At 45.3% G+C, this 12,912-nt stretch overlaps 1 protein-coding gene across 8 annotated transcripts in view; it reads right to left on the bottom strand.

Moving 5' to 3' along the window:
* Nucleotides 1-12,912, bottom strand: part of RB1CC1 (RB1 inducible coiled-coil 1) — a 60,581-nt gene that overhangs the window by 16,109 nt on the left and 31,560 nt on the right. For all 8 annotated transcript variants that reach the window (XR_007472726.1, XR_007472725.1, XM_033437666.2 and 5 more), the window contains 7 exons: nt 10,517-10,701; nt 10,163-10,349; nt 9,997-10,078; nt 9,813-9,874; nt 8,460-8,563; nt 7,621-7,747; nt 5,633-7,533 (listed from right to left, as the gene is read on the bottom strand). Coding sequence is in view for 6 of the 8 variants with exons in the window: in XM_033437666.2 (XP_033293557.1) it covers nt 5,633-7,533; nt 7,621-7,747; nt 8,460-8,563; nt 9,813-9,874; nt 9,997-10,078; nt 10,163-10,349; nt 10,517-10,701 (2,648 nt within the window). In the remaining 2 variants the exon portion in view is untranslated. The remainder of the gene's footprint in view (nt 1-5,632; nt 7,534-7,620; nt 7,748-8,459; nt 8,564-9,812; nt 9,875-9,996; nt 10,079-10,162; nt 10,350-10,516; nt 10,702-12,912) is intronic.

The raw sequence follows: 12,912 nt of genomic DNA on the forward strand, positions 1-12,912 counted from the left end.
TCTGACATTACAGACATAATTAATACTCCCATTTATATCTCGCCAACGTTTCTCCCAGGCAGGTGGCCTCTCAACGCTGCTGCTGGCAGATGGACAACCGGCCGAGTGGGCACGGCTGGGAGAGGAGCTGGCCCGGGTGCCGTCCCATCAGCACCACTCCCTTCATGTCGTCACATCGGCACCACTCCCTTCAAGTCTCCTCACTCCTTTTCAAGGGTTTCCTCTGTGCGACGGCAGCCGAGAACGACACTATCCAGAATCCCCTTCCCAGGAAGCTCTGGTTTCAAGTTTGGCAACAAAAAGTTACCTGCATGAAGGAGTGCTAAAGAGTCTATCACTCCAGAGGGCGCTGTGACCAGACAGGAGGGCAGTGAGGGTCACAAGGGGTTTCCTGGGTCGACGTCTCAGTAGACACCTGGCAGCAATCTCCAGAGAATCTGTAACGGTTTCCTGACGAGCCACCAGCTTTGTACTTAAGGTGACTGTGAACCTACCGATTCCCAGCCCTTCAGCAGCAACGCTTACCCTTCGCTCCGCCAGCCCTCCCCAAATTCACACAAGTTCTAAACCTAGTATTACACCCTTTATTCTTAGAATACTTAAAAGAGGTTCTATTTTTCTAAGCTCATACCAGACAGATACAAATACGACCCTAGGGGAGAAAACCATCAAGACAGGGACCTGGAACTGATTCTCTGACCGGCTCCAACCGGAAGGCAGCAACCACCTTGGCGCCAGGGCAATGGGCGCTCCAGTGGAGCCAGGCCCCCACTGCAGAACCGGACAGCTGTGTCTTCCGGGAGCGAGAGTCTGGAGACATCCAGCGGAGCCCCCAGTGCCTACCAAGCTCCCCTACCCCCTTCCCTGGAGAGATCAGGATCACCTTCCTGAGGTCCCTTCTCAGTTAAGCTGATCTTCCTTCTCGACAACCTCTCCCACCATTTCACTACTACCAGACCCAGAGCAGCTTTCAAATCCCCAGATCCCAGAGGAGCTAAAAATCTAACCAAGGAGAAAATACAATTGCAAGATTTTCTTCATTTATTTTGGCAGAATCATAGGAAGTATGTACACGGATGGATCCAGTGAGAGTTAGAACAGGAAGAATCAGGCCAAAATTTGCGTGGATGTAAAGACCAGACATTCTAGATTCAATATTAGCTATTATCAGTTTGCTGTGGTGATTGCCTGAAACGTGGACCTAACGGGTAAACCACGGCCTGCGGGCCAGATCCGGCCTGTGACCTGTTGAGTTTCACCAGAGCACAGCCGCGCCTGTTCGTTCATCTCTCTCACTCCTCTTGATACAACAGCGAAGCTAAATAGCTCAGAGACCACTTAGGCCACAAAGCCTAGAATACTGAAAAGGAAGCCTTCTCAGAAAGTGCCAACTGGTTCTCTATACCAGTGACTCTCAAAGGGTGATCCACAGAACCCCGGAGGTAACTAAGACACTGTCCAGGGATCACTAAGGTCAGAACTACTCACACGATGACGCCAAGATGCTGTCTTTTACTCCCTGCTGGCATCGCACAGATGATAAAACTGTTGACACCTTAATGGAGAGACAGTAGCACCAACTATACTCTCAATCACTGTATCCTGCACTTCAAGGCGCTCCAAGTGAAGGCAGGTTTACTTTGGAATATCCTTGATGCAGTAAAATTATTAATATTACTGGATCCTGACCACTGAGCCTACATCTTTTAATCCTCTGTGTGACAAAACGAGAAGTACCTACGAAGCCCTTCTGCATCACGAGGTACGTCTGTCTCATGGCAAAGCACCTGCACAGCTGTTCTGTGTGCGCCGAAGGAGCACCTTCTTTCATGGTGCGCTACTTCTATTTGAAAAATGACAAGCTTTGGTTACTTAGACTTGCGTTTTTGATAGATGTTTTCTCAAAAATGATCAACATTACTTCAATGAATAAATGACATAATTTGTTACCACTGACAAAATGTGACACTTTAAAAAGAAACTAAAATCTCGAGCTTTATCATATACCCCTGGTAGGGCCCAGAGAATGCTCCTTCACCAAGGCTTTCAGAAACACCACCCCAAAGGCTCTGCAGGGCGCCTGCAGGACAGGGAGAGTGGCGGGACAAGCCAGTAAAATTCAGCGAGCTTCACGGGCAGGACAGGCTCTGGAGGGGAGGGGCCGACCAGCACCACTTAACCAGACGCAGGACGTGGCACCCTCACACGCAGCAGAGCCTGAGCAACCGAAAGTCTGACCCAGAAAAACCTCTGGCAGTGGCTGTCACTAGGGCTCTAACAGAATGGGCCGATAAAGGCTTTTAAACTGACTTTTAAAAAACCCAGTAGCTGGCGTTCAGAGATCTAACTTCCAGAGAATCGCCATCTTTCACCCAATTCCAAGACCTGAGTCAGTCACCAACTACAATGCCAAAATTTTATACAGCGTTTTCTTTCCAACCTTCAAAGAGACCCACGGCCATTTTCCAGGCTGAGTGTGTATTCAAGGAAGGTAATTAATCAACTTTTGAGGGAATCCTGAGCACCGGCTCTCACGTGACTCTAATGCCGCTGTGGTCCACCAGGACACCACTGACAACCATACACAAGAGACGCGTCCTTCCATCCAGGATCTGAAATGGAACAGATGTAAAAGCAACTGTTGGCGAATCACTGCTGGTCCCCCTACTGATGGAACGAGGACATTACGGCAGAAAGAGCCATAAAATCCCTGAAACACAGAGGAGATTTCTACCACAATCTCGCTCAACTTAAGTATGCGTCCTGTCGGAAACATATAAAAACAAGCAACGGGTTATCATGATTTAATCAGGTAGTGACTCCAATAAAACTGCTATTTCATACATAACCTCTTCACTGGAGCAAATTAACAAGACCACTACTACCTGACATGTAGCTACTGATTCGGTGATTTCTTCCCCCTTTATTCTTATTAGTACAGACCAGGGATAAACAAACTTTTCTCTGTAAAGACAAATACTGAATAGTATAAATGTTACTCAGACAATCTCTGTCACAGCTACTCAACTCTGCTGAAAGCAGCCACAAAGCAGAAATGGCCTCTCCGTGAGCCAATACAGCTGTGTTTACAAAACCAGGCTGTGGGCTGGATTCCCACAGGCCACAGACTATCAATCCCGGGTAGAGACCACAGGAAGCAGTGTGATTTCACCAACAGGGACCGCAATCGACTCTGTCTTATCCAGGATTAGATCAACTCTCCGGGCCTCTGTTGAAGTCTCGTTGGCAGGCATTATCGATCTTCCCGCTATCCCTCAAGAAATCACACTAATGCAACCCACTTATGGCAACATGCTCCTCAGGCCTGGTAAACAGGAATTAGCCACTACCTGAGCTACCAGGGCAAGACACAAGAGTGCCGGTGGGGTGAGCAATGAGGGCCGCGGAAGCCCACAAGCCTGTCAGCACAGCGAGATTTCTGAGTGCCCAGCGGTCCGGTCCAGGCCTGCGAGACGCCTGTCCAGGGTGCGGGTGAGGACCCCGAGGGCTGTGGGCAGCACCCAGTACGCTCAGCTCCTCCTGGACACCTGCCCAGCCTCCTGCTGTGTGGGAGCCCCTGCAACCCGTGCCAGCTGCCCTGCGGCGGGGCCCGTCTCCCAGCGGGTGCCAGATGTGTCTGCGGCAGAAACGGGCAGTGTACGGGGCCCCGGCAAGTCCTACAGGAGAGTCGCGGCTGAGGCCCTCAGGATTCTGAAGCAGGTGAGCGTTTCCCTTCCGTAAGATGGCTCAGGGCTCGCTCCTGGGTCTGTAGAGGCCGAGAGCCTGACCGTGCTCTCCCCAGTTACCGCGTGACCCGAGCCGCCTGTCAGGAAGAGGACACTGTCTCGCCCACGGAGCCAGGACGCCGGGGGGGGACACTCGGGTGACGACGTGGTGGACGCGAGGCGGGCCCACACGAGCCCCAGCAGCGCCAGGCGGGCACAGGAGGTGCTTCCCTTCCCTCCATCACAGCCACGGCGAGCCCGGCAGGGAAGCAGACTGGCGGGCCCGGTTTCCAGAGGACGCTGCACAACACGCGGGCCCGGCTCCAGAGCCCAGGGGCAGGACGAGAGCCCGGCGGGCAGGGGCGCCCATGATCAGCAGTGAACTCGAGGACGCCCGCCCCGGGGGAGGACCGGCCAACAGAGTACGGGAGAGAGGCCGTCCGTGTGGAAAGGTGAACGAAGAGCCGCGCATCCACTCCGGGGTGGCGGGAACGCTCCAGGGAGGGGAGACGGGGGACAGAGGCCGCGTCGGAGGAGCCTGGCTCCGGCAGGTCAGTGCGGGTGAGAGAGACGCGGGAGCCGCGGGAGGCCAGGGTGCTCGGTGCCGGGCGGCCAGCCGTGCTGCGCCCACCCCAGTGCTAGAGCCTCACCTGCACCGGATTATTCCCGGAACCCCCTCTGCAACCGGAAATCCGCCAACGAGGAGGACGAGCGTGGAGTCCGGAAGGAGAAGGGCGGCTGGGCCTGCTCCCCGGGGCCGCTCTCCGTCATCCAGGAACACAGTCCCGGGCCGAGCCGCACCCCGAGCCCATCGCTGGGCCCCGCGGGGACGCCCGGAGCCGCCGCGCCGTCCCAGGGGCCCCGCCGGCCGCCAGCCGCGGTGGGCGCGCCCGCGTCTGTCCTCCTGCTGTGTCACCGGTGCCCTCCCGGCCTTCTGCGGTGACTGCCGGGACCTCGGCGTCCCCCAAGCTCTGAGAAGGTTCGAGTATGGCCTAGTTCCTCTAAGAGCCCGCCATCCTTCCAGAACACATAAAGGCTTTCTGTCTTCAAAACAGACGTGGAGGGTGAACTGCGCACCAGGGTATGAACACCACACAGCGGACAGTCGATCACAGGAGGCGGTGTACAAGTCCCTTTAACCTCCGGCCAGAGGTTAAAATAGCCAATGCAAATATACCTATCATATGTTCCCTTGGAAAAATTAATGATGGAACCAACCGATAACGTTCTAGAAATTGTTTATTAGGCCACAAACCCCTTCAGATAATTTTAACGAGTGGAAATGCGGAAGCCCAATTTCTCTCAGCCAAGGCAGTAACATCCGGCAGCAACAATAACACAAAAACCCTCACCACTGTATAAACCCAGCATTTAACGTTATCTTTTGAATCACAGAGGAAATAACTGAAATCGTAATGTCAAGAAAATATCCACCAGAAAGCTACACAGCACCAACCCAGAAGTTACTAACTGCTGCTCTTCATACATACATACATACATACATACAGTATTTTAAAAGAATGAAAATAAATAACTTTCAAATGAAGAATTTAGGGAAAGAACTACAAACAAACCAAAAGGAAATTTATAACTTAAAAAAGGAATAAGAAGATCCCGAAAACATAGGAAACTTTCAAAAATTATTCCTCTCAAAATCCAAAATACGAATCCATTTTTAAAAGCCATCCTAATGGATTCACGTAGCCTGTTAATTTTTTGTAGATGTCTGTGAGAAACACTACTTTCAAAAGTACGTTTTTACTTCATAAAGTATCTCCACTGTTACCTTTACCTAAGGTGTTACCTAAGGTAAATGAGTAAATCAAGGCACTGTGATTACGCTCACAATTAAAATCTCCATCACTGAGACTTTAATTTTATGATTATAGACTAAAGTTCATTCTTACCTTTTTGCTATTTGACTCTCAAGATGTTTAATTTTTTCTAACAACTCCTTCTCAACAGCTTCCCTTTCCAAGCTCATTTCTTTACGGGCAGTCTCAACAGCTGCCTCTTTTTCACAATTAAGCCTCTGAATCAGCTGTTCTCGGTCCTGTTCGTGCCACATGACACATTCCTCTTTGTCTTTTTCAAGGTTCTGGATAATAGCTCTGTACTTCTCTTCTTGCCGGGTGATCTTCTCATCTTTTTCTTTCTCAAGAGCACTCAGTTCTGAGTCCAGTTTACTCTGCAGTTCAGCCAATCCTTCTTTCAGGCCTTTTTCTACTTCAGATGCTTGGTGATGCAATGATGTCACTTTGTTCACCTCGGCCCTAAGCATATCAGATTCTTCTTCATGTCTACTAATTAACTCTGAAATGCACTGATCTTTTTCAATTGTCATTAAAGTTCGTAGTTCGGCCAAGCCCACCTGGTAATTTTCATTATCATCTTGAATCTTTTGCTTTAGTTTACCCATCTCTGTTCTCAAATGTTCTGTCTCTTGTTCGACGAGAGATTTTAAGGTCTCCTTCTGCTGGGCTCTGCTTTCTTCCAGCAAAATTTTTATTTCATCCGTTTCTGCTTCCTTCAGGGCAAGTTCAACCTCTAACTTACACCTCATGTCCGACAAATCAGACACCTTGAGTTTTAATTCCTGGAGCTGCTGTTCTTTTTCCTGGATGGCTGTGGCATGAGAATCTTGCATCTGCTCGATTCTCTGTTGACTTTCCTTTTCTAATTTCTCCAAACAGACCTCGTGGCCGGTCATGACCTTCTTGAGCTCCTGAGTGTGCCTGACTTGCAGAGTGTCCTCCAAGTCCTTCAGGTGGCTCTGCTCCAGGCACTGGAGCTCTGCCCTCAACAGCTGGAGCTTCTCATCGTTCTCCACGCGGAGCCTCTTTAAGTCTGCTAGCACGGTCTCCCGTGACTGCTTCAGTTCTTCCATCTCGCAGTGTTGCGTATGCATTATACTTTCCATCTCTAACAACTTCTGATCCTTTTCCTTCTGCAGGCAGATGACAGCTTCCTTCTCATGTTTAACCAAAGCAAATTCGTTATCTTTATTTTGTAAAACCTCCTCAAGGCACACCAAGTCTCCTTTCAGCTTTGTGATTTTGTTTTCATTTTCTTCACTCTCCTTTACTAGTGCAGCAAGTTTGCCCTCATATTCACTTTTTAAAGACTGTAGTTCTTTTTGGTGTCTTTCATTTAGTGTTATTTCCAAAGAGCATTTTACTTTTTCAATAATGTTTCTTATTTCTACTGCTGTACACTTTAAAGAATTTGAGAAGTCACACTGTTCCTTCTGCACAAACGTTCGGAAGTGGCAAAGGTCCTCCTTTATGGTTTGTACACTGAGGTGCGAGTCGTGGGCAGTGACACGGCACTTCTCCAGCTGGACGCCGAGAGACGCGTGGTGGCCCGATTGCTCCTGACCTCGGGCACTCGTGTCCTGCATTCGCCTGCTGTCGATGGCATTGATGACTGAGGAGTAAAGGGATTCCACCATCATCTCTGGACTCTGTGGATCACTGATAGGATTGGGAGATGACAAGTTTTCCTCTATTACAAACTCATTCACTGCAGACATGAAATCTGATTCAGGACTTTCTGCTAATGAATCCAAGTCTAACGAAGCCTGGTGAAGAGTCTGTTCTATGTTTGGATGGGGGATAGTTTCAAAATCAAATGTATGTGCATCAATGCTATCCGGAGACAATTCTTCTAAGGGACAGACTGCAGGACACAAGGGGCCCTGCACAGTGAGTGGAGGGGGTGTTCTGGGTGAGGTAGTAGTTGTGATTCCTGTCGTGCTTTCTATCCGGGGTGAGGAAGCCGCCTGTGGGGACGTCTGACTCGCGGATGCCTGGAAAAGAGAGGGACAGGCTTACAGAGCTGCAGCAACACAGGCATTTACGCTAACGGGCGAACCACTGGAAAGAACGGGATTTGCCTTTTGTTCGCTCAGTAGGTCTGTAATGGTCTGTGACATTTCATCCAAACTTTGTGCTGCTTTTACCAAATTATGTAGCGCAAGTACATGCTGGTGCAGAGGGTCAAAGTCACAAAGTAGGGGCACCCTGAAACAGAGCACAATCGAATTAGATTTCTAATTTCTCAATGAAAAATGGATAACTGCAACCAAATACTATAAACTATGTCAAAAGCAACTCACCATCGTCTTTCAGTCAATACCAGGAATAGTTTAAGCAGACTAAGACATATCATTAAGGGGGGGCGGGGAGGAGAGGGTGGGACGAATTGGGAGATCAGGATTGACATACACTACCGTGTGTAAAATAAATAGCTAGTGGGAACCTGCTGTATAGCACAGGGAGCTCAGCTCAGTGCTCTGTGACGACCTAGATGGGTGGGAGGTCCAAGAGGGAGGGGATATAGGTATACATGTGGCTGATTCACTTCACTGTACAACAGAAACTAACACACCACTGTAAAGCAATTATACTCCAATTAAATAAATAAATAAATAAATATATAGTAAATAAAAGTGATAAATCAGAAATCTCTCACAGTATGCAACAACGTCAGATCACTACCAGAAAAGAATTAACTTCATGTAAGGCATTAATTCCCTCCTAGTTTATCTTCTTCGTTTTTTTCTGATCACTTTTATACTCCCCAGAAACTTCCCAGCAGCCACGAGCAGCCAGCTCTCACGGTGTGCTCCTCTGCTCCGGCACCCCTCGCGGTGCTGCTGCCCTTCCCACAGCTCCAGAGTAACGAAATCATCACAAGGTAGTAACTAAAGCCAGAAATATGAACTGTATTTACCTGAGGAACGGCTGAACTTCGGAAGGACAAAATGATTGCAGAAACTGTAAATCTTTTAATGAAATATCTGGAAGTTCACAGTCAAACTTTCGAGGCTTCTGTGTCTATATTAAAAAAATAGTAATTTACAAAAAAATATACAGTATAATTTTGTAACTGATTTCTTAGTATAATCAAATTCAATAACCAACAAAAATGCTTCAAATGATCTCCTCACACCTAAGAAACTGAATAAAATAATAAAATGCAAATGAAGGACTATTCAGTGAGGATGGGGAGACCACTTTTCTGAGTCTGAAATAACAGGGACGTGCAAGCTGTTGGTGATCAACTGCCGTGCTCACTCCCCACTTCTCTGTTCTCAGCGTCTTTTCATGGGAATTCTGGTATTCTCGCCAGCATTAAAGGAACCCATTTGTCTCACTATTACACAGGCTATTCCCAAGTTTCTACCTGACCAACAGCACAGTCGTGAGGACAGCCCCAGCCCTCTGTATCTATTCCTGTCACCTACTAGCGTGCTGTGTTGTTTTAATGCAGTAAAGATCGTTTTTTCTTACGCAAAACTTCCTCCTTGCCCTTTTCTTCACCTTTTCATTACATTTTCCAAAATACAAAGTCTTAGCCAATTTCAGATTCATAAAAAAATTATCTACCATTTCTTTATAAATACTGCCAAGAAATGCACCTTTTAGGATAACTCCAATGGTCTGAGTCATCACTTATGCAGATTTAGAGACGTCAAGACACCCTTCATTAAGCAGGGTTCCTAGATAAAGGAGTGTGGGAAATCCTGCCTATTACAACACTCATTCATAGATACACAAAAGCACATACATTTAAAGTCCTAAGGAATCCTGCAGTATAAACACATGTTTAACAGTTAAGCAGTGTGTCTGAGGAGAAAACAACAAACCTACAGCATTTCCAAAACTTCTTTGATCACGGAATCATATGTTTCATGTAATAAAATTAGTGGTCCCCAGACCACTCTGGTTTAGAAATACAGCAACCTTATTTTTCATGGTTTCAATGAAGATGACCTGATGGGTCACCCTATTCGGATTTGTGCAACATGAATGAGAGGGGAGGGGAGGGGAGGGAAAGGGCGGCAGGGACAGGAGGGGTGGAGACAGATAAGGTGAGGGGGAGAATCTGTTCCCACCCATCTCGACAGTGCAGTAGGACTTCATCGTCCCATGCAGTGAAAACTCCTGACCAAAAACTATGAATTCATCTTAAAGCCAAAAACATTTTGATAAAAAATTTCTGTTTCTGATAAATATCTCTACTTCTGAAATAAAGGTCTGAACACACACAGGATTTAGTCATATTAGAAAATAAATTACGTACACAAAAGGATGGGGGCCAGGAGTCCAATCCCCTAAATAGACGATTTCTTAAAAAGGACTTCCCTGTGTGAAGAAATTAACAATATGGTTATTTTACAACTCATCCTATATAATGCTATTCATATCTATGAAATAAAAACAGCATTTTTCTTAAAAAGTATAAGTTATTAATAAAGAACACTTACTAAATAACTTCCCAAAGGATTCCCTTTTTGACTTTTCAGCCTCATATAATCGCTTTCCGTCTTTGACTAAAGCACCAGCCCACTAAGAAAAGGAAAGCCTCTGTTAGTGTCACACGCCAAGTCACTGAGGCTCAGGCACAATCAAAGTACAACCCAACCTGCATACCTCCCTGTAGTGTTTTATGAACATTTTTCTCCTGACAACCTCAACAGCAGCTAAGCAGTACATCTGAGGAACTGTACTCAGAGCTTCAACGATCTTGACTCTCTCTAAGAGCTCTATAACGAGGCGGAGCAAAGCCTGCAACTTCTCTCCATCCTGATCAGCATGAAGCATCACAAAGCAACACCACCTACAGAATGAAATCAAGACACACAAACTCTGTAAACATCATCCAAGCCCATGTCAATCAACCAGTGAAGTCTGTCAACATGGGGATAAGATTACGCCATCACTTGGGAGAAATAAAAAAAAAATCAACTCTCAACATCCCAAATTAGATACCCTAGAATCACTTACTTCAGTCTGACATGAAGGTTATTTGCTAGTTCTTGTTTGGCAGTGGTGCACTTCTGTTTAATATCCAACAGTTTTCTATGATTTTGCAACATAATCATCAACTGATTTGCATGACTCAGGCACAAATCAGGTAACACAGACGCATCTTTCAAGTTTTCAGCTCTCATCTGATTAGCTAAAAATCCCTTTGGGAGAAAATATTTTAAAGGATATTAACTTTCATGAAAACCATGAGCATTCATTTAAGAGGAAAAGCTTTACGTTAGACATGAACTGTTCTACTTTCAAATAAGATTTTAAAATCTCCTACTTTTCTGAGTGTAGTAGGTGTGTCCATAGCAAAGATTCAGAGTTCTTAAGAAATGTATGCTCATCTAATTCTGTTCCATTTTCGTGCTAGAAAAAAAAAAATGAGACCCAGGAAGCTAAAGCAACATATCCAAGGACACAGCAGGCAAATCAGAACTAGAACCTATGACTGTAAACTCCTGTTACACCACAGTTCAGTCAGAGCACAGGTAAATAAAAACAGGGGCACTGACTTGAAGCCCTGTGAAAACTAACAACAGATTTAATCTAATCAATGATATTCAATAGCATATTATACACTTCCCCCAATAAAAATCAATCGACTTTGCACTACTCCCTGAAAAGTCATTCCTTCCTCTGGTATTTCTGGGCTATTATACACTTTGTTCCACTGATCTGTGCTCATTATCTTTAGAACAATGACTTCTACAGTGTATTTTATTGTTTCATAGGAAAAGTAATTATCACACTTTTTTATTAGCTATCCTTATTTATTTTCACAGGTGAACCTTGCATCTTTCTGTTAGGCAGGGATGGTTTTTAGACTACAGATTAATTCAGACAGATGTGCCAAAGCCAAGAGCAAACACTTAAAAAAAAAAAGTCCAAAGACATCTTGATGAGACATCTTGCTGATCACTGTATTCACAGGTTTTTTCCCTACTCTACTCACTAGTTACCATGTTATAGAAGTTTTAGGATCTGCACACCCATCTCGCTGTCACACTTGCTACTATAGGTAATTATCCTGGTAGGGCTCAACCACACAACCAACAAAGGACAGCAAGTGTGTCTTCTTACTTTCTAGTAGTTCTCTCTCTCTTTTCTGTTTCATGTTTTTTCTAAATATCATGAAAATATTTAAGTTTAAATGATGTGTGTTAAAAAAAAGTCGAGATGATTCAATATATGAAAGTAAGATAATTTTAGTATTTATTTTACATCTTATTTTTCTTTCAATATCCTGCGTGCTTAACCGTGGCTGTGCTTTTTCTGTAACTTAATCTATTTTTAAAAAGTAACTTACTGCTTTATTCTCTTTTGATAAAATCTTAATAGGTTTTCAATTGCTTTTTACTGAATCCAAGAAAAATATGGCATCAATCCACAATTCATGAAGTACAAGCCCAATGCAGGAGAAATACAAAGAAAGCCACACCTCACCATGTCACAGTCAAACTGCTAAAACCCAAACCAAAGGCAAAGTGCTACAAGTAAATCAGTAACAGCCTAGAATTCTCTATTAAGAGAAAATATCCTTCAGAAACAAAGGATTTTCAAATGACAAAACCTGCATTTGCCCCTGGAAGGAAATACTAAAGGATATTTTAACGTATGATAGACTTTAATACATCAAGGATGTATGTATTCCTTAAAAGGAATACAGCTAATACGTTAAAAAGACAGTATACTATGACCACATTGAGCTTATTCCAAGAATCCAAGGATGGTCCAAGATTCGAAGCAGAACGTACCTTTCTTAATCTGATAAAGGGTTTCTATTAAAACAAGGAGGAAAAACAACCTACTACGAACACTGTAATGGTGAAATGTCGATCATTTTTACAGATCAGGAATTAACCAGGGACACCCAGTATCACATCTATCTCAGCATTACACTGGGAGGGCTCCATTCGGTGCAAACACAAGATAAAGAAATTCAGTTCACAGTAAGGGGGCCGGATCCAAAATCAAGAGACAGAAAAAGAGAATCTGGTAATTACAAGATGAATTCAGTTAGTAAACTATAAAAATGCTATAAATATTTTCAACATGTTTAAAAAGAACACAGCAAGGCTCTATCTCCACGCTTTATCTACCTCCCCGATACTACACGTCCTCAGCCACGCAGGTGAAATACAACATTTGTACCCATTAAAGTGACCACTCTGACGTTCTAATGAAAGAAGACATTTAGAGGAAAAATGGTGGCAGGGCAAGTTGAACCAGCAAAGCATGTGTGAGCGTCAAGGTTAGAAAAGTGGCCTCTTTTGGCTCCAGGCTGTTCTCACAGAGTGCTCTCGCCAGGGGAGGGGCACACAAAGCAGTCGAGAGTCACAGCCAGTCACCACGTGGAAAACTCCCCT

The sequence above is a fragment of the Orcinus orca genome, chromosome 17, assembly GCF_937001465.1.
Source record: "Orcinus orca chromosome 17, mOrcOrc1.1, whole genome shotgun sequence".
NCBI classification, from domain to species: Eukaryota; Metazoa; Chordata; class Mammalia; order Artiodactyla; family Delphinidae; genus Orcinus; species Orcinus orca.